Source organism: Rhopalosiphum maidis, chromosome 3, assembly GCF_003676215.2.
Source record: "Rhopalosiphum maidis isolate BTI-1 chromosome 3, ASM367621v3, whole genome shotgun sequence".
Classification (NCBI taxonomy): domain Eukaryota; kingdom Metazoa; phylum Arthropoda; class Insecta; order Hemiptera; family Aphididae; genus Rhopalosiphum; species Rhopalosiphum maidis.
In genome coordinates this window covers 32,025,013-32,044,753 of record NC_040879.1, presented here as the reverse complement: position 1 = coordinate 32,044,753, position 19,741 = coordinate 32,025,013, and the positions used below count along the sequence as shown (strand labels likewise).

The 19,741-nt window shown below is 25.1% G+C and overlaps 1 protein-coding gene across 1 annotated transcript; it reads left to right on the top strand.

Moving 5' to 3' along the window:
• The first annotated feature begins 6,927 nt into the window (after positions 1-6,927).
• LOC113558828 lies at positions 6,928-19,129 on the top strand. The gene is made up of 5 exons (XM_026964390.1): positions 6,928-7,054; positions 10,740-10,759; positions 16,361-16,412; positions 18,173-18,897; positions 19,024-19,129. Exons 1-5 carry the CDS (start codon positions 7,051-7,053, stop codon positions 19,057-19,059), a joined length of 837 nt encoding a protein of 278 aa, XP_026820191.1. The 5' UTR covers positions 6,928-7,050; the 3' UTR covers positions 19,060-19,129.
• The last annotated feature ends 612 nt before the right edge of the window (positions 19,130-19,741 follow it).

Genomic DNA, 19,741 nt, shown 5'->3' with positions numbered 1-19,741 from the left:
TTAAAATTATTAAACAATTAGGCAACAGTAATTAATATAATTGTGATTCGGTCGTGTGCATAAATTTACTTTAAATTCTATCAATAATCGTATACATACAAATTGGAAAACGTTTGGTAGTAGTTATTGGCGATATTGTTTAATCAAACTAAAAAAACTAAAAATATCAAACTATCTGCATTGATTAAATATACCTACTATATTAGTTATTTATTTAATCAATACTATCAGTCACTTCGTCCGCGCAATGTTCCAATTCATTTTCCGATTTTGCAACCAACAATATAATAATATTATGAGTGGTACCTATTATGCCAAGCATACGATCTGACAACCAACGCTTTTAGTCATCAGGTTTTTGCGTATAAACTTTAGGGTAATTCTATATTATAGGTATACTCATGTACATATGTATAAAGGGAATTAAGAATTTAGAAATAATACATATGTGTATAGGGCATAGAATTGAATGACGTAAACTGTATTGGAAATATTTGGAGTGTGTAAATAAAACAAGCGTACACACACATTTCAAGTACCGGCACACGTAAAGTTTATAGAGAATCTTTTATCGATTGAAACGCTCTTTCTTATTAATACTGCGTAGAAGAATTGCACAAGGCAAAATCATGTAGCTGCCAACTAAGGGTAACACATTATTCGAATCACAGCTGAAATAAACGAATTGTTAAAAATAAAATAATATTATATATTATATTATTATATTGCCATGTAGTATACATGGTGATTATTTTAACAGTTCTCATTGTATCTTATAAAATATTATTCTTACTTCTTACATAATTTGAAGTTATTAAAAATTTACATAACATTATTTAAAAAAACTATTGTTTTTTTTTTCAAATTTTACTTACGAATTTAATTTACTACAACATATACCTACTTGGATTCTTAGTGGAGCTGATGAATGTAATGATTTTACAAAATGTGTGTGTGTTTTTTTTTTATGTGTTTGAAGGAAGGTAATATATTATAATAGTAGTTATAAACATTGAGAATTGTCCAATGGTTTGTATTAATTAATCTAAATATCTAATTATTCTAACTATGTAATGTTTAGTTTTATTGGTCAATATTATAATTAGTACTGGTTCAAATATTTTTGTTATCTACTCGAGAGTGCAATTTGGAATCTTTTATGTATGTGTGTAGGGAGGGGGCAAACGTAGGCAGTTAAACATATACCTAATTAATATTTTGAACATGGATATGATTTTTAGAGTGATTATATTTTTTTCTGACCGTAACCGATTTTGCGTAATGCTATTTATTTAAATTTGTTACTATAACGTCAAAATATCCATTATTCTTGACGGTGATTTGAAGTTTAATCATTGTTTAAAAATCTACTGGCGTATAAAAATTCATACACTTTATAGTGTTTATACCCAAAAACATATCTACGATTCCTCAATTTCCTTTGCATAGGAAAATTAATATTATCCAGTAGCATGCTACTGCCTACTACTTTCTATAACTATTACTTTTTTGTTTTTTGTTTTTGTATCTGTTAAAGTAGAGATGATAATTTATTCTCCTCAAATAATTTTCCAATAATAAATGTGTGTATAGTACACGTAAACATTATAAATTATAATACAGCAGTCCTCGAGATTTGTAGAATCGCAAAATATTGAAAATATCAATCAATAGTAGCCAGTAGGTAGTACAAATATTAAAATAAAAAAAATATATATATTGAATAATCAGTAATTGTATATTAAATTTTCGAACATATCTGAATTGTTAGCTATTTTGTGATAAATATTAATTTATATTTATTTAACGTACCTATTTTATCGCCATAGGTAGGTAAGTACTACGAATTAAGTACTATAAAGTCTAATCCAATGTCCACGTATAATTTATGTTCTTTTTTCATGAAAGTACCTTGGTAGTTGGTATCTATATTTGGTGTCTCGAGTATTGAAACACCGTTCGTAAACATACTCTATTAGTTATTATATAGAATATTCTCAACACTCCATAAAATCGATATATCTATCTAATAATATTATATAAGAAAGGTGCTTACCTATATTAACATATGATTATAATTTTGTTATTGTTACCTTTATGACCACTCACCCTAGTTGTGCTAAGAGTGTTTTTTCAAACTGAACTATGTAGACTGCAATAATAAAAACACTATCAACACATATTATTATGTCATCGATGTAATTTTTTTTCATAGTACCTATTGCGAATGTTAATTCAACACTTCAACAATAAAACCCCATTAATCCAAGGAACCATGTATCTACATATAGAAACATTTTATGTGATTGTAATATAGTCATTGAATGGGTATATTTATTATATAATTTTTATTTCAACAATATTTAGTACTAACCATCGCCTTCTTAACACGTTCGTGATGATTTATATGCATATTATAATGCGGTATATGTATATAAAAGGTGGTTATTTTATCAATAAATGAATGGTTTTAATTTACCTATTTTATTTCCCACTCTGAAGAAAAATAAGCTCTTTGTGATTTTTTATGTTTATAAATACTTATTATAATTAATTCAATGTTCAATTTTTATACATAAAAAAAATTAGAAAAATATTTTAAATTGGAGTTGGAGAGTATTTTAATATAGATGTACGTATATCAATAAACAGAATATAAAGGTAGAATAAACATATGCAATGATTTAAACGGCATCGAAAGTTTAGTTTTCGAACTCAACGAGAAAACAAAAACGAAATTTAATTTCGCTGAACCTGTTCATAGAACTATATTAGATACTGAGTCCTTTCACTTCCTTTGAAGAACTATTTTCATTAAATAAACGTGTATAATATGTAGTTGTATAAATTATTTCGCTGTAAATAGAACATTTGACATATGTTAATATTTTCCCTTTCAGAAAAATGTCACTTTTGCTTTTTGATTAAACATCCACGGTATATATATTCATATACATCATAACATATATTCAGGACTTTCAAAACTAAATAAAAAGGGTATTATTATATTATGTTATGTAGTTTTGGGACGGGTATAGTTACACACTGCTGAAACAAAAAATATTATAACTGGGTTCATGTACGTATAATATACACCAACAACGGAAACTTTCAAACTTATATTATATACAATATGATGTATATATTAAACCACTCAGGGACTTGCCTAGAAAATTTTTATCCCTAATTTTAAACTTGCAAAATCATAAACATAAAAAAATCAATAGATTGCGCACAATAGTCAATAGGCAATGCGTGTAATTTTAAATTAATTTTGAAAAATGTCAAGAATTTCCAAAAACTGTGTGAAATAAATATATTAAGTAAGTACAGAGGTACACAGTACACTATCTAAAGTATTTTGTAATTTCCTATTTTACTATTTTAGTTTGTTTTACCAATTTTCATTATACAGCTATATTAGTACAGTCATAATTAGTTATTGTACTAAACTTATTACAATTACTTTTAGATTGAAAATAAATTACTTACATAAATATTATAAATATTGATTTCATAACATAGGTAAATCAATAATAACTAACTTGTTAATTGTAATACATCTATTATCTGCTGATCAAATTAATACACGAGGGACGGATATAAATTGATGTACATTTTTTTTATATTATACATGAATACATGTATATATAGAAAAGATTACATAATATTATACATTTTACTTTGATAGTTTGATAATAAACATTTTACGATTATAATGTTGTTCTCCTGTAAAACTGTCTTAAAAATCTAAACATAATATTTCAAGGTACCTACATTTCCTCATTTCTGTTATATTATGTTGCAAAATGAAAATCTAATTTAAAAAATCCTGAATATTATATTTTTAATTGCAATTTTTATTTTTTTCACCCTCTTATAGTGAAACCATAATCAACTTTTGATTTTCAAATAGTAACCTATATTTAAAATGACATAAAATAGTAGGGTTATTTTTTTTTTTTTTGAAGTTTAACGTTAAAATAATTATTTTTAATTTAATCGTTAGTGAGTTATAGCTGCTTAAAGTGGGATGGTTTAAAGTTTTTAGGTGTTCGTCCTACAGGTTATTACGACTGTGAGGCGTTGGTATAATTATAGGTACAAACTACAAAATTCATCACTGCGTTGTGATGTTTTTTGATAACGAGTTTATTACTTATAAAAATATTTAATATGTACTTGGTACCTCTTATTATCTATACTGGTCTTCAGAAATAAGAAGTATTATAAAAACCAAAAACCGCCCAACATTGAAAAGCTATATCTCGCTAAAAAATGAACGAAAAATAATAATTTGAACGTTAAAATTCATTAAAAAGTAGTCCTATTCAGTACATTATGTAGGTTGCCATTTTAAAATCAAATGTTGTTAGTAATTTCACTATTATCTAAAAGGGTGAAAAAAATAAAAATCTTATACAGTTTGAGAAAAGCATGTAACAAATTATTTTGAAAAACAAAATGAAACAAAATCAATACTAGACGAAATAATGATTGTATAATGATAAAAGACTCACGCTGTATATATTTAATATTTGATAGAAAAATTTTGAAAATTAGATATAATATATACACTTATAATTTATAATATAATTTATCATCGCACATTACATTATCGTTATAAGTTATATATAATCAGACTTGAAAATATTATTATTAAAAATCATAAAATATTAGGATTTAAACGCTGAAAATTTATTTTGTTATTGTTGTATACAGTACATGCATTTAATGCACCTATTAATGTCTAACGCAATTTTTATTTCATTTTAAAAATCAGGTTTGTTATAATTATAAATAATAAAAATTGATAAGTAATTTTTTTGAGTATTTCCATATTTCTCATAAAATAAAAAAATATGTATTATTAAAAATACAAGATACTATATAATAACTTATTAATATGCCCAACACAAGTATTTAGGAAATTTGCAATCTTTATGCAATTATATTAATTATATGTGTTTGTGAGTAAATAATAATAATGGTTAATACTTACAAAATAAAACTATTATCATATATTAACAAATAAAATACATCCACATTTTACAGCAATAAGTACGTAATTTGTTATAAGAAAACAATATATTTATTATTTTTGATACACAAAAAGATATTATTCATAGTCTAAATTTTACGTCAATAATAATGTTCATATTATCATATTTATGACTAACATAGTTTGAGGTTGGGTAGAACTCTCAAACCTCACCTTTTGGCCCACCGCAGAGAATAGGTATAAGTTTTATTATAAAATATCTACGTAATAATGACATTTATTTTTTTTAATAGCCAAGGGGTCAACGTTCGTCTAATGACAATTTTATTTAATTTCACTAATTACAGTACATTTAAACATTTACAGGTATATAGGATTCCTGTTTCCCAGAATTTTTTTTGTCTAATACACGATAAGAACTAAAAAAAATAATTTGGTATTCATATTTGAAGGTGGTGTTTGATAGAAAGTTGGACGTAGTTGGTATTTTTAAGATATCGAAAGTAAAAATTGACCTACGTTTGACACTGGTGGCACCTAATATCAGAATAGTAATTATTAGTATCTATTACCTAGGTTAGATTAGGTTTTTTTTTATTAATTTCTATAATATTATAATAAACAGGTACTTTTCATTTTAATGCAATAATGTCATGAACTAAGAAAAAATATGTATATTATATATCTCTTTTTAGTTCCTACTTAATGTATATATTAATATCTCATATACAGATCCCAGTAAGAGGCGATTCCCTCCCCTTTCAACATCCTCTAACATAAGAATCTAGTAACTATCATTAGATATTTATTGTAATTGTTTAAAGTTTCAAGAAAGATCACAGTTTACACACACGAACCTTAGTTTTATTTTTATACTCATACACCAAATTTTAGCTAGTTGAACCCCCTCTCCCCCTATATACGTGCCTGAGTCACACGATGTAAATATATATATTATTTTTTTATTAGCTACTAGTATAAGCTAATGTATTATATGATTATTATTATGTTTTTATTTATAAATAATAAATACAATATGTGACATTTAAATTTAAAGTATTTCTCTCTTAATATTCATATTATGATATATTAATATAATAATTATACAAATTATACCATCTCGGCAATACCCAACTGTTACCTACAACTCTAATCGATATTTTCCACCTGTTGCCTTTTGCCACTACTTTAAAATATATAGAAGTAAGCACGTATTCAGGATCAATTCTCGGAGGGGGGGTTAAAATGTTTTTAATACCTACATGAACTAAAAAGTGTTTAGTTAGTTTTTGTTGTATTATAAATATATGTCGCCAAAGTACTATGGCGAGCTTATTAAATTGTCGGATACATTGACTGAATTAAAAAATCTACGTTGTGTGTTATTGTTGTACGGGTACTACCAAGATAGCTCAATGGCGGGAAAACGTTGATAACGAATACGGTTATAGTCTGTCAGTTATAGATATTATCTTTAATCGTATCGTGATAAGGATCCAAACCAACTTCGGAGGGTAAAAAACAATAATATATTGGTCTATGGTGCAATATAATAATATACAGTTTTTTTATAATATTATTATCATCTATGATTGGAAAGTCGTGAGACCTTGGCAGTCGGCGGCCTAGGCTCGGAATCCGAATTGACACCAGACGGAATAATAATTTAATATCGGGTAAGGGCATGCTATTTGGTTGGATTGACTTATCTTTTCTACCATAAACAAAAAAAAAAAAAAAAATCAAACGGCGCCAGTCACGTTTTTAATGGTAATTATTTTGCGACTTACCAGGCACCAGCGCTCGGTTAGCTCCTAGCGGACCGTTTGCCGGCCGGATTGCCAGAAGTGTCATACTAACTTCGATATTCAATAAAAACAACCGCTTGTTACATACCTGTTGTTTAGCGTTCACCTGTTCGGTGTTAAGTCTTCGTGGTATCCGCTTAGTGCTTAGTTAGATACATATTTTCCACAGTATCCACTCGCTGGTTATACACACCGTTTGCAACTCCCAATTGCTAAGGCGAGTCAATAAGTGCCGTTGCAATGAGTAAGTGCTACAGTACCTACCTATTTAAACGAAATAAAATAGATACTTAACATATTGTAGTCTTATGAACAATACCTAGTACCCATTGGGTAAAAATCTGTGACTTCTGTAAAGGTCTGCCTGGAACATAGCGATATTATATTCTATCAACTCACAGTTTTTTTATTAAGTGAAAAAAAAAAATAAATTCAAATTTCATCGACATCGGTTGCGCTGCGTAAGTCAAGATTGTGGGTTAATAATTGTTATTCGATCATATGTGTTAGTATTAAATTTTACGTACAACTATTCGTATACACAGACTATAATGTGTGTAATACACTGTTTTTGATGTGAGAAGCACATGTTTAAAACTAGGATTACTGGTTTAGTGCAATTCTTAGTAGCCGCAGTAGTTTTAATATAAAATTTATTTGTTAATCATTATGATACAATACATTATCATTATATTCCAGACAGACTAATAAATTTTTGTTGACAGATGACATTGTGTTGATAGATACCCATTACCTATATTAGTCATCAGAATATGTTAGGTTAAAACATTAAAACATTACTGTTTTTACTTGTTTTATTAGTTATTATGTGTAATTAGTTACTACAGTTAACTTTGGTTTATAGTCATGTTTATGTGTGAGTAATATTCTTTAGTTCATTTAGTAACAGTGATAGAAAAGTCTCTTAGTACATTCGTACTATATAGCTAGGTAGTAACTAGTAAAAATAATATATTGGTTTTTGCTATATAGTAATTTTCTTAATTTTAGATTCTAAATACAATCCAAAACTGTTATAAATGTAGATTGACAGTTAATATTAATGACATAGGGATAATAAATATAAGCTTATTCATAAGTAAATTACTTTTTTTTAAATATGTACTCTGTTTTTTTCTCATTTTCATTACCTATTGTGAAAACTACCAAAATGTAGGTATAACTAATTACATTATTAACCGAACGTTCTCAAAAAGCTTCAATTACAGCACTGTCTCCTTACAATATAAATCTATCTTATTTGATATCAAATATGTACTAATAAATGTTGCAACTATTATAATATTTTTTCAGTATTTTAGAGTAACTATTAAAGGAACAATTCCATTTTTTATATTTAAAGGTATTTTCCATTTATTAAGCTATAAAATTCATAAAAATTGTCAAAATTAAAATAATTATATTATAGCTTCATTATTTTTAAAAGCTAAAAGGTAAAACATAATGTATTTATTTAAAATCAAAATATGATATCACCTTCTACTAGATCAACAAAAACATAAATGCAATATTTGTTAAGATATTATTTTGAACAACATGTTTCAGAGTGATTCACAAAATATTTTCAAAACCATTATCCACTAAATAATTTTTATTATAAATAAGGGAGAATAATATTTTAAAATAAGAATTTAATGTGACCACGAGACACTTAGTAGTATAAAAATCTCAATAATTAGAAAATATTGTCTTTAAGTATATTTAAATATTTCAAAATTCATAATTTGAATAAATTCATCATTAAATAAAAAAATGAGCATACTTATTGAATCATCTCATGTACATCGAAATCTAACAAATTATGTTTAGAGGTGATGCTTAAATAACAATTAATAGATTGGATAATAATATTTATAAATTCATTAATGTATAGTAAATTTAATTACCAATATTTTTGTTTTTAATAATTATTTAATATTTTTGTTAACCGTAATACATCTAATTCATATGTATATATCGTAGGAATACGATCAAATCAGGCATTTTACTAAATGCCTAGGCAAATAATCAAAGAATTTAATTTTTATGCAATTTTACTATCGGCCTAAACATTAAGTTAAATTTATTTTTTAAGTCAGAGAAATATATAAAAATAAAATGAAATAATATGTATTATTTTAGAAATTGAATTATATTTTCTTATTAATTATTTTTTGTTATTCTATATAAAAAAAACCTATGTATTATTTAAAAATATAAATTAGTATAGATAATTACTATAGATAGACCGGTCAGCATTTTTATTTAAAAAAAAATGTTAAATGTTCCAGTAATTGTCACCAAACAATAACATGTAGCAACAAATAATAACTAAAATTGAACAAAAATTAGTTTATTACTAATTACCTATATTTATTTATAATTTATGTTTTAAAACAATAGTATCAAAGGACATAAAATTAAATAGATTTTATATACCTACATATTTTTCATATTAATAAATAATGCATAGTTGTTTTTTTTTTTTTTATAGAATAACAATAAATAATTAATAAGAAAATATAGTTACATTTAACTAAATATCATAGTTGATAGTAAAATAGTATAAATATTAAATTCTTTGGCTATTTGTCTACAACATAAACATATCTTATACATATCTTTATACTAGTATTAATTCATGGCCGGATTAAAGACCTATTGAGCCCCGGGGGTGAAATTTCATATGAGCTCTTTAGACAAAACATGTCTAGTGATGATTTTATTCAATTTAACTAATTTCAGTATAAAAATTCACAGGTATATAGGGTTCCTGTTTCCCAGAAGTTTTTATTTTATGTCCCATTATACACGATAAGAAGTTAAAAAAATAATTTTTACAAAGCCGCTTGCTACGTTTGCAGGAAAATAAATGTTATAACTATTTATATATTTATAAAAATACTAATTATAATATAATAAAAGTTGATACTTCATATTTCATTAATTTAGATACAAATTTTAATAATAAGTCTTAAATTTATTAACAATATACGAAAAAAAATTAACAGTAAATTTATAATTTCAGTAAACAAGATTATCAAACTACACAGTAGCAGTGTGAACTGTAACAATATTTAACTAAATTGTTATTATTAGTTTATAGATAATTTTATTTTATTTGCACGAGATTCATAATTTATAAAATGGTACTAAATCAATCATCAATGTATTATAACACCACAAGTCGCTCTAAATAACTTACAAAAGAGTTCTTGGAATGAATGATTTATGGAATTAGTTATAGAATTGTCATGTAATTTTTTTTAGTTTAATGTTCATTACAGTAAAGGTTTTAAATGTATTTCAATTCTCTATGTAAATAAATATTTGAAAAACTACAATAAATAATCAGTTAATACGCTTTGGATATTCCTGGATAAATCAATGGTAGTCTGCATTAGCAGTAAAAAATATTACTGACAAAGAAATATTAGAAAGTTATAAAAATTTAATATTTAATATTTTTTTAAACTATGGTGATTAAATAAAAAAAATTATGGCCAACGTGGACAAAACAATGTGAAAAAAAAGTATTTAAATTTATATACAAATAATTATTCAAATACATTTTAAGTATATAATTATTTATCTGATAACAATAAGGTATTCTTTCATTAAAACTATTTTTGCCTAAAAAGAACCTTAATTATTAATCTAGTATAATGATACTTAATTGACTCAGTCAGCACTTGCAGGATATTAAATTTTTTACATAGGCTGTTATTAATAATAGTTCTATACTTAATAAGAAGAAACAACTAATAAAATATGTTAAAATGAATTAAGTTCTTATTAATAAATAATTACACTTAACATATAGGTACTTAACATCAAATAAATTATAGTTTTGTTGATTTTTATAATATAGTATTATTGTTATATAGTATTAGTGTATATTTCTAATAATAATCTTAATTTGGTTTTAGGTGATGAAAAATTGCAGCAGGTAAGGTATCTTTTATTTGTATTTACACTTTGTCTAGCAAGGGAGCACACCGAGGCCTGAGAAATTGATTATTCTGTGAATCCCCATGTGACTCATTGTGGAATTGGTATTAATGGCATGGCGTTTATTGGAGATACACAGAATTTGTGTGTTTTCTTGCTATACAGAGCATAATAAGATTGTAAAATTATTATAGTTTAAACAGTGACTTACTGGTATTGCTAGTTTTTTTAAGTATATCTTTGATGTATTGAATTAGATATGTAAGCAGTAGCCGCCCCTGTCTTGAGCTATTAACTTGCTATTTGAGTAAATTTTTTTTTAAATGTGTTGAGCAGTTAAGAAGAAGTAGGTATAGTGAGGTGTCCTCATTATGGTATGAGGTATAGTAATAGGTATGAGAGTATAGAACTAATAGTATAATATTTTGAACCATTGTCTGTTACTTGTTAGTACTTTAAATACTAGTATAAGCCACCAGATACCAGTATAAAGGTACCTATATAATTATTATATATGTATATATATAGTATATCAGGATAGGTACCTATTATGTTACTACTTACTTTAGATTTTAACATTTTCTCAAATACTTTAAGATGTCTGACTATTTAGAGGTAAATACATGTTCGCATAGTTTAATCAAATATATTTCAACTAATATTGATAAAATTATAAGATTTTCATTTTTCTTAAAAAATTCCTATTAGGATCCCTTATAAAATAGTACGTGGCGTTTTTGTCAAATTTTTGTGTAAAACAAACTTTATGGTATTTAAATTTTGTTAATAATACTTTTAAAAACTATTTAAAGTACTTAAAAAAAATTGTTTTTAGAAAACTATAAAAATACTTCAAAAAGTATTTAAATGTAAATGTTCAGATATTTGTATTTGAATATTTTACAAGACTGAAAACAGTATATTTCAATCCATAATGTGTAGGTTATAACTTATAAGGATTAACAAAAATAATAAGTAGAGTTTTAAAATAGGTTTAACCATTTTATACTAATTTATTATTCACTATTATTGCAAAATAATGTATTACATAAATATAGATTTAATAATAAAATTACCAAATATAAATTTGTTACTATAAACTATTTATAATAAATACATAAAACTTGCTAGTACTTAATGTTCTTCAAATTGTTTTATGAGTTTATTACAATTACTTTTTCATAAAAACAAATTTTTGTAAACTAAGTAAAAATTAACAATATTTTTTATTTAAGCTATTTTTAATTAAAATAGATAATTAATCTTAATTCAAGTTGATTATTTTACTAATCTTTATTTAATTAAGATAAAAGTATAACAAATGAGTTGGGTAATCTTTATTAAAATAATAAATATTGTAATAGTAGTTCAGGTAGACAACCAGAGAGGACATATATTTTAATATTTTAATTTAATTTTAAACGTTAATTAATATTATTATGAATACAATATACATTTTGCTTACTATTGTGCAGGATGCATTCATAATTTTTTTATTGTGTATTGGATGACCCATTTAATTTAAGATACTCATAAAATAAATTATTAACATTTTTGAAAATGTTTTTAAGTTGTTAAAGTGACATTTTTTTTTTAATATATTGATTTTACAATGATGTGTTATTCTTTTTTTGTATATCTGGGGATACCTTTTGAGAAAAAGAGCGACCAGGTCTAACCAAAGCAACCAGATTTTATATATTACCTAATTTTTACTAAAATATAAAAATTGACCTTGAGAAGAGGGCCTTGAGTACTATCCGCGGGACGGGTAATAGCAGAAGACATTGCTAATAGAAAATAACTGTTTATAAATGACTATTATGTGGAAAAAAAATGATTTAATTTATTAGATTATTACCTTATTTCCACTAAATTTTTATATATTTTCTATTTTAGTATTTTCTATGCAGACAAATCGATGACATTGGAAATTTTAATTATTTTGACATTTTTTATTTTTTTCTCCTATAATTTAGTTTACAAAATTTTCGCTTAGTTAATAAATACTTTTATACGGAATTTAAAATCCATCGACGAAAAAATATGTTATTAGTTGTTATTTAGGTATAAATGATTGTTGTTGATAATACCTAATTGGCAAATTGTTCTGTGATAAAACCTTATATAATTCCCACACAAAAACGACGAATATTGATTTATTTTTTCTACTAGTAGTTATCAGTCTGTGTCATAATAATATATTATAACTTATATTCTAAGGCCGTGCTTATAATAATAAGTATTTGGTAAGAGCAGTGCTCTCTACTGCATGGAGTGTGGCCATGACCGTGATCTGGCTAATGGCGACATACGTTTCTACCAGAGTGCGATGACGTTTGAGAGTAAAATTAATCTGTGCTCTCACTTGTCATCATGGGAACCTACTTGATATATATATAAACAACCGAATGTCTAATGAGTGCGAGGACGCTCGTGGTAGTCGCCGTCAGCTCAGTCATACGGCAGACCTGTGCTTTGCACAGAGTACCTATATGTTAATACAGTTATTATTTATTTCGTTTAGTTTGATAAGCATCGACATTTGTCTTTACATTACCGGATTATCGTTTTGCATTTTAATTTTAATGAGGTATGCAATGATACACTTTTCTTCATGTTTAGTAAATCACCATTAGTGCGCTAGTGCGTATAAGGAATAAATATATTATTCAATTATAGGAGGAGACACCCATATGAATTCACAAATCACATTGCATTTGCGGGAATACAAAAGTCGGAAATCTAAATCTTTCATATCAGAGTGGGGTAGGGTTGTGGATGTATTAGGTAGTTTTTGCAAACCAACAAGTAACGATAGAGTATCACTAGTCGTACAAAGTCACAAAGACGTACTAATTATAGGTTATATACATTGGTGTCGTTCTTAGTTTGTGTATGAAGCTTGAATATGTGTTAGTTTATGAAAAAACAAAATATGAATGTTCAACTATATGTAATTTAATAAATTTTGTTAAGATCGTAATATCTATGTAGGTAATGTATACTGTATAAAGACAATAAATTAATTCAAACCATATTTTTTCAAAAAAAAAAAAAATTATAAAAATAACTTATTGGGAATCTTGTAAAAAATTTAAAATTTCAACTGCTTATAAGTAATTTAAAATTATTTTAAATATTCTTGAAATATTATTGGATCGGTGTAGAAAATAATAATTATATTTGATGTGGAGTATTTCAAGTTTCTTACTCTATAGCAGTAGGTATTCAAACTTTTCCATCCCACGGCTTCTTTGTATCTTCACAATATTTTTACGGCTCCCAAATTAGTAATGACGAAAAAACAATGGTTATAATGGTTAGGTATATAGTTTATTTAAATTGTTATAATATATTAATATTTATTTATTTAACACAATTTACAAATAATGAAATAAACAGGTAATATAGACAAAATAAAATAAAATATTTTATGCTTCATAAATACAAATTAATAAAAAAAAAAAGGGTGGGCAAGTGGGGTATTGCTCTGCTGTATAGTAGAGATATGGGGAGACAATGACAGGTATCATTGTATACGAAAAACGATTCTGAACGGAGTTGATTTGTCAGTCTAGGATAATTAGTAGGAAACAATATTATATTATTATTACCTATATTTAAGTTGTAGTATATCGTTATTTTACACAATTTTTACACAAAATTATTTCATACGCTCATAATTTGTTTTCTTTATTGACACTAGAATTTTTTTAACAGTTACTTAAAGAAAAGCTTATGGATTACCTTGCATTGGGTTTCTTAACCATAGATATAAAGTACAAAAATTTGACGAATCTTAACTTCAAAATTCCTTGCGAATTTTCATGATTTTAATATATTTTGTAAATAATTGAACTTTAAATGCTTTTAAATTTAAACAAAAATTGTGATTAACGATTTTTGATATTTTTTTACTACTTTAAGTAAAACTTATAATAAACCTTGTATTAAATTTTAAAGATTTTTTGGATTGTCAAATATTTTTTATAGGCATTTCAAAAAAAAAAACTTAGAAAAATTAAAAATTTCAACTGTCTATAAATAGCTTAAAAAATTAAAAATATTTTGAAAATTTAATCGTAAATATATAATATAAACATTTGGTGAAAATTTCAAGTATTTACAATGATTTGTTTTGGAGTTATAGCAAAATAAAAATATCGATTTTGTCGAAAACTGATTATGCGTAAAAACACCTTTTAAGGCAGTAAAATAGTAAAAATGCTTCGATTTTCAACTTCAGTAACTTTTTTAGTAGGAAAGTATTATTCTCAACAATCGACATAAACCAAAAAAGTTTAAGGAAAAAGGGAATTTTTACGCAAAACTGATTTTCAAAAAAATTGATTTTGTTTTTAGGTGTAACTAAAAATAATAACCGTAAACTTATGACATTTTCACCAAATGTTTGTATTGACATTATCTATACACCGTACAATTTTAAAATATTTTGACTCATCTGAATTATTAATAGGTATTTTAAATTTTCATTTTTTTTTATGAATATCAATAAAACATTTTTCATTGGATTAAAAAGCTTGAATATTTAATTCAAAGAATACAAAAAATATTAAAGATACAAACGCATGATTTTTTTTTCATAAGCATTAAACAAGATAGACTGCAAAGTGACAAACCGTCCTTGCTCAGAATTATTTTTCGTATACAATGATATTAGATCATTGAATTCAAATTTAATACCATTACAGTAATCCACTTATTACTTACTATAAAGCAGAGCGGTACCCACATGATCATTTTTTCATATTTATATATTTTTAAATTTTTTGCTTTTTTGAATAATATGTATTTCAATTCTGTTTTTATATTGAAAATATTGAATACTGTCCTGATAGTGAGTTACTAAATATTAATTTTCCCTCGCCAGTCCAAAATCCCAATTCTCTAATCTTCTACAAACTTAATGTTAAGTATTTTCGTTTATTTTTTAATTTATTAAGGAAAATTAAATTAGAAAATATAAGATATTAAAAAATCACAAAAATTGACGTGACGCAACTTGGAGGTGACTCGACAGTCAGATCACTTGTAATTGATCATTCACACCTTAGTAAATAATTAGTAACTAGTAGTGTCGTCTGTTGTGTTCCATTGAATAACATAGTTAGTGATTTGCGTCAGTAATGAATAGCTCCGTGTCTAAAGTGTCTTAGTCAAAATTTCATACCTAGGAAACTGAAACTGTAAAGACAATACATCAAACCATTCAAACCTGTAAAATGTAGCAATACCCTTATCTTAATTTTTTTGGGAGCGGAACATTATAATTGACACTCACACTATTATATCTCCATCACAGTTTTTATCCATTCCAAAAAAATAAAATAATACATATTACAAATCGGTTGTGATTGTTAAGAAATCCAAATGATGGGATATCTTTACAAAATAACTGTGTGGAAACACGTTACAGCGGTGCAAAAAACAACATATTCATCCAAATATGATTATTTCCTTTCTGTAATAGATTTCATGTTTAAATATTCATTGTTTGTTCAATTTTAGCTTTAAATTTTTTACTTAATAACTGTCTTATAAATAATATGATTTTTTAAATATATTAATTTTTTAGGGTCATAAAATCACAACAGTAAATTCATCAACTATTCCAAGTATAAATTCAGGTAAGTTTTTAAAAAACAATATTAAATGTTAGTTAGACCTGTAGAAGATATGTATGATGAAATAATTAAAGATTTAAAATTATATTTACAATTAATTACTATAATTAATATAAGTATATCGGTTTATAAATGTTATAAATTGTTTTGGGATTTATTTTTGAAGTTTTATAATTATAACATTAGTATGATAAATAATTTTTCAGAAGATTATGTTATATATTTTATTTGCTTTGTAATAAGTAGTATAATACATAACTAATATTAAACAATAATGGGTATTCTTGTCGTATGCGGTCTACCGCTCACTTGTCATCTACCCACACGTTTCTATATGTCATATGCGGTCTACCTCACCAGAGTCTACCAGAAATTATGGCAAAAAACTTACTGGTCCATGAGTGTTTGGAATGTGCCAAAAAGACGAAAATGGTGTTATCGAGACAAGATATTTTGTTGTAGAAAAAAGAGACAGACAGATACTGCACGGAATAATTCAAAATGAAATTGAAATTGGTACAGAAATACACTCAGATGAATGGCTTGCATACAAGACATTAGAAACTAAAGGGTACATATTTAAAACCGTAAACTATTCCCAATTTTTTGTCGATCTTATCAATGGTGCACACACACAGCGCATAGAAAGTTTATGGGGAGGTTTAAAACTTCGAATCGTAAACAAAATGCATGGTACATCACCATCATTTCTACCCTCGTATTTAGTGGAACAATTGTGGCGTCTAAGAAACAGCAATGATGATATATTTGAATGTTTTTTAAGAGACGTAAAGTTATATTACACTTAATTTAAATAATAGAAATGAAGATTACAAAGACATAGTATAGTATTTTTTGATTATTTTTTGATACATTGACATATTATATTATTTTATTTATTTTTATAATTATGTTTCTATACCTATTTTTTTTGTATCTAACTTAACCTAATTTAGGATTAGATCGTGACGTGTATTATTATATTGAATTATTCGTAATACATAGTGTGTGTCGTTAAATTAAACATAATATAATTCTACCATAATTTAATTACGTATAAAAAGTATGTTATAGACCGCATGTGACGCGTGAGAGCCCATAGTAATTTGGAGCCTTTAGTTATAGGGTTATATTTTGTATAACAATATTTTTGGGGCCCATTTTTTATTTTTGCGGGGGAGCCCAAATTCTCTAATTATGCCACTGATATGACGTATAGAAACATGTGTGGTAGACGACAAGTGTGCGGTAGACCGCATTCGACAAGAATACCCAATAATGAAATTATACATGAAATTAATTAATTATTACGTCAATTGTGACGTATGAATATAGTCATAATATATAAATTTTATAATATATTAATATAATATTGATTTTTCAAAAAAACATCTATTTAAGGCATATCATATAATTGTATATAATACAGCAAATATTTATATTGTGGTAGTTGTCTAATGTTTATGTTAAATTTTATTCAAAGAAAAATATTCTCATGTAGAAAATAATAAGATTTTTAGTTGTTTTATTATATTTGAATTCCATATAATAAAAAAATGCACGGAGTTAAATCCTAACTATTTAATAATATAACTTAAATTATTAGTTTTTGAAATTTTGAATTAATGTTAACATGATATTAATTATAACTGCATGTGATTGATTACTCATTTAAGTCATTTTAAATAATATGTTTTTTTATATTTTAGTTTTAGTTAGTGTAGATTATAGACAGTAGAAATTAATTATGTTTAATATTTTAGGAATTCTATGCATGAATATGATAAACCAAGATAATGCTGTATTAAAAATTCATACTGAACCAAAAGACATTATTTTAGACCAGGAAGTGGTTTCACCCAAAGTATGTTCAACATTTACAAACACAGATAAATCGTTAACTAGTTCAAAATTTAAAGTTTCTGTAAATGGTAATCCAGTTCATGAAAAAATATCAGATATGCTATCAATTTCAACTCCAGTTACTGGAATATTATCTCCAGTGGCATGTTCTATGATTGATGTACAGACTACACAAAATCTTTATTATGAATTTCCGAGAACTATTACAGCAATATCATCAATACCAACTGATTTGATGCTAGTGTTTTGTATACCTCATAATATCATGTCATTATATGTGCAACCAAGAATTGATTATGAACTGCAGTTTAATATATTTAATGCTCGTAACATACTCAGAAGTACTACATTCATGTATGGGCCAAACGTGGTAAATGTATTACCAAAAATTGAGCATTCAAAATACTCTATGAAAATATGTTACAATGATAAGCATCTTTCACCTTCAATAGATGTTTTTAAAATCACAACTGGAACACAAGTAACACAATCATTTCAATTAAAATCTGTAGAAAAGGTTTCAGTTAGGAAACTACAAAATGTGAATGGAATCAATTTATACAATCCTTATGACCTTATTCATAATCTCAATAATGATGTAATGATTACAACTGACATCAGAGAGGTAATGATTTTAATAGAAAGTAATGTTTTTGGAATATATTTATTAAATTACATTATATAGTAGTAGTTATTGCTACTATGCCATTTTACAACAATTTTATTAAACATAATAATATTACTATTCTAGAAAAATCAAACATCAACAAATAACCAGACAAATTGACCAAATTAGACCATTATAATAGAACACGAAAATTTGATGGGAATTCATTATACTGCATAATTTACAGGTATTAAATCTATAACTTACATTAATTGGATCAATAAAAATTTCTTTTATTCAAATATAAAAATAAATTTTATTGAATAGTGCATTGAATTATATTAAGTATGGTAGATTTAATATAGATTCATAATTTAATAATTAACAGTTAAGACGCCATTAACATCAATTCTAATAACATAACTATTTCACTCTTATGAATTTTATAAAAGCATACAAGTATTTTGTATGTTTCCTTATAATATTTAAGATTTTTTAAATAATATTAATTTAGTATGTATTTTTAATATTTGTTATTTATTAATGTCATGCGATGTTACTTCACTGTAGTATTTCATTTATTTTAATATTAGTGGCAAGTTTTTAACAATTTTTTTATGAAGTAAGGATGTTTAACTTAAAAATAAAATGTATTCTAGATTAATAAAATAAAAAAAAAATAAAACACATTACTCAATTATGATATATGATATATCTAAAATATACACAAGATAATAATATTTGAACAATTATAAATTAAATATAATTAATTTTTGGTTTTGTAGATAACAGAAGATTTATTTAAAAATTTAATAAAAACTAAATTTTAAATATATTGATTATTAAAAATGTGTTGTTAAAT

Coding starts and splice junctions, on each gene's coding strand:
- LOC113558828 (XM_026964390.1), top strand. Junction 16,413..18,172: donor TATTCCAAGTATAAATTCAG/GTAAGTTTTTAA, acceptor TTAATATTTTAG/GAATTCTATGCATGAATATG. Junction 18,898..19,023: donor TTACAACTGACATCAGAGAG/GTAATGATTTTA, acceptor TTACTATTCTAG/AAAAATCAAACATCAACAAA.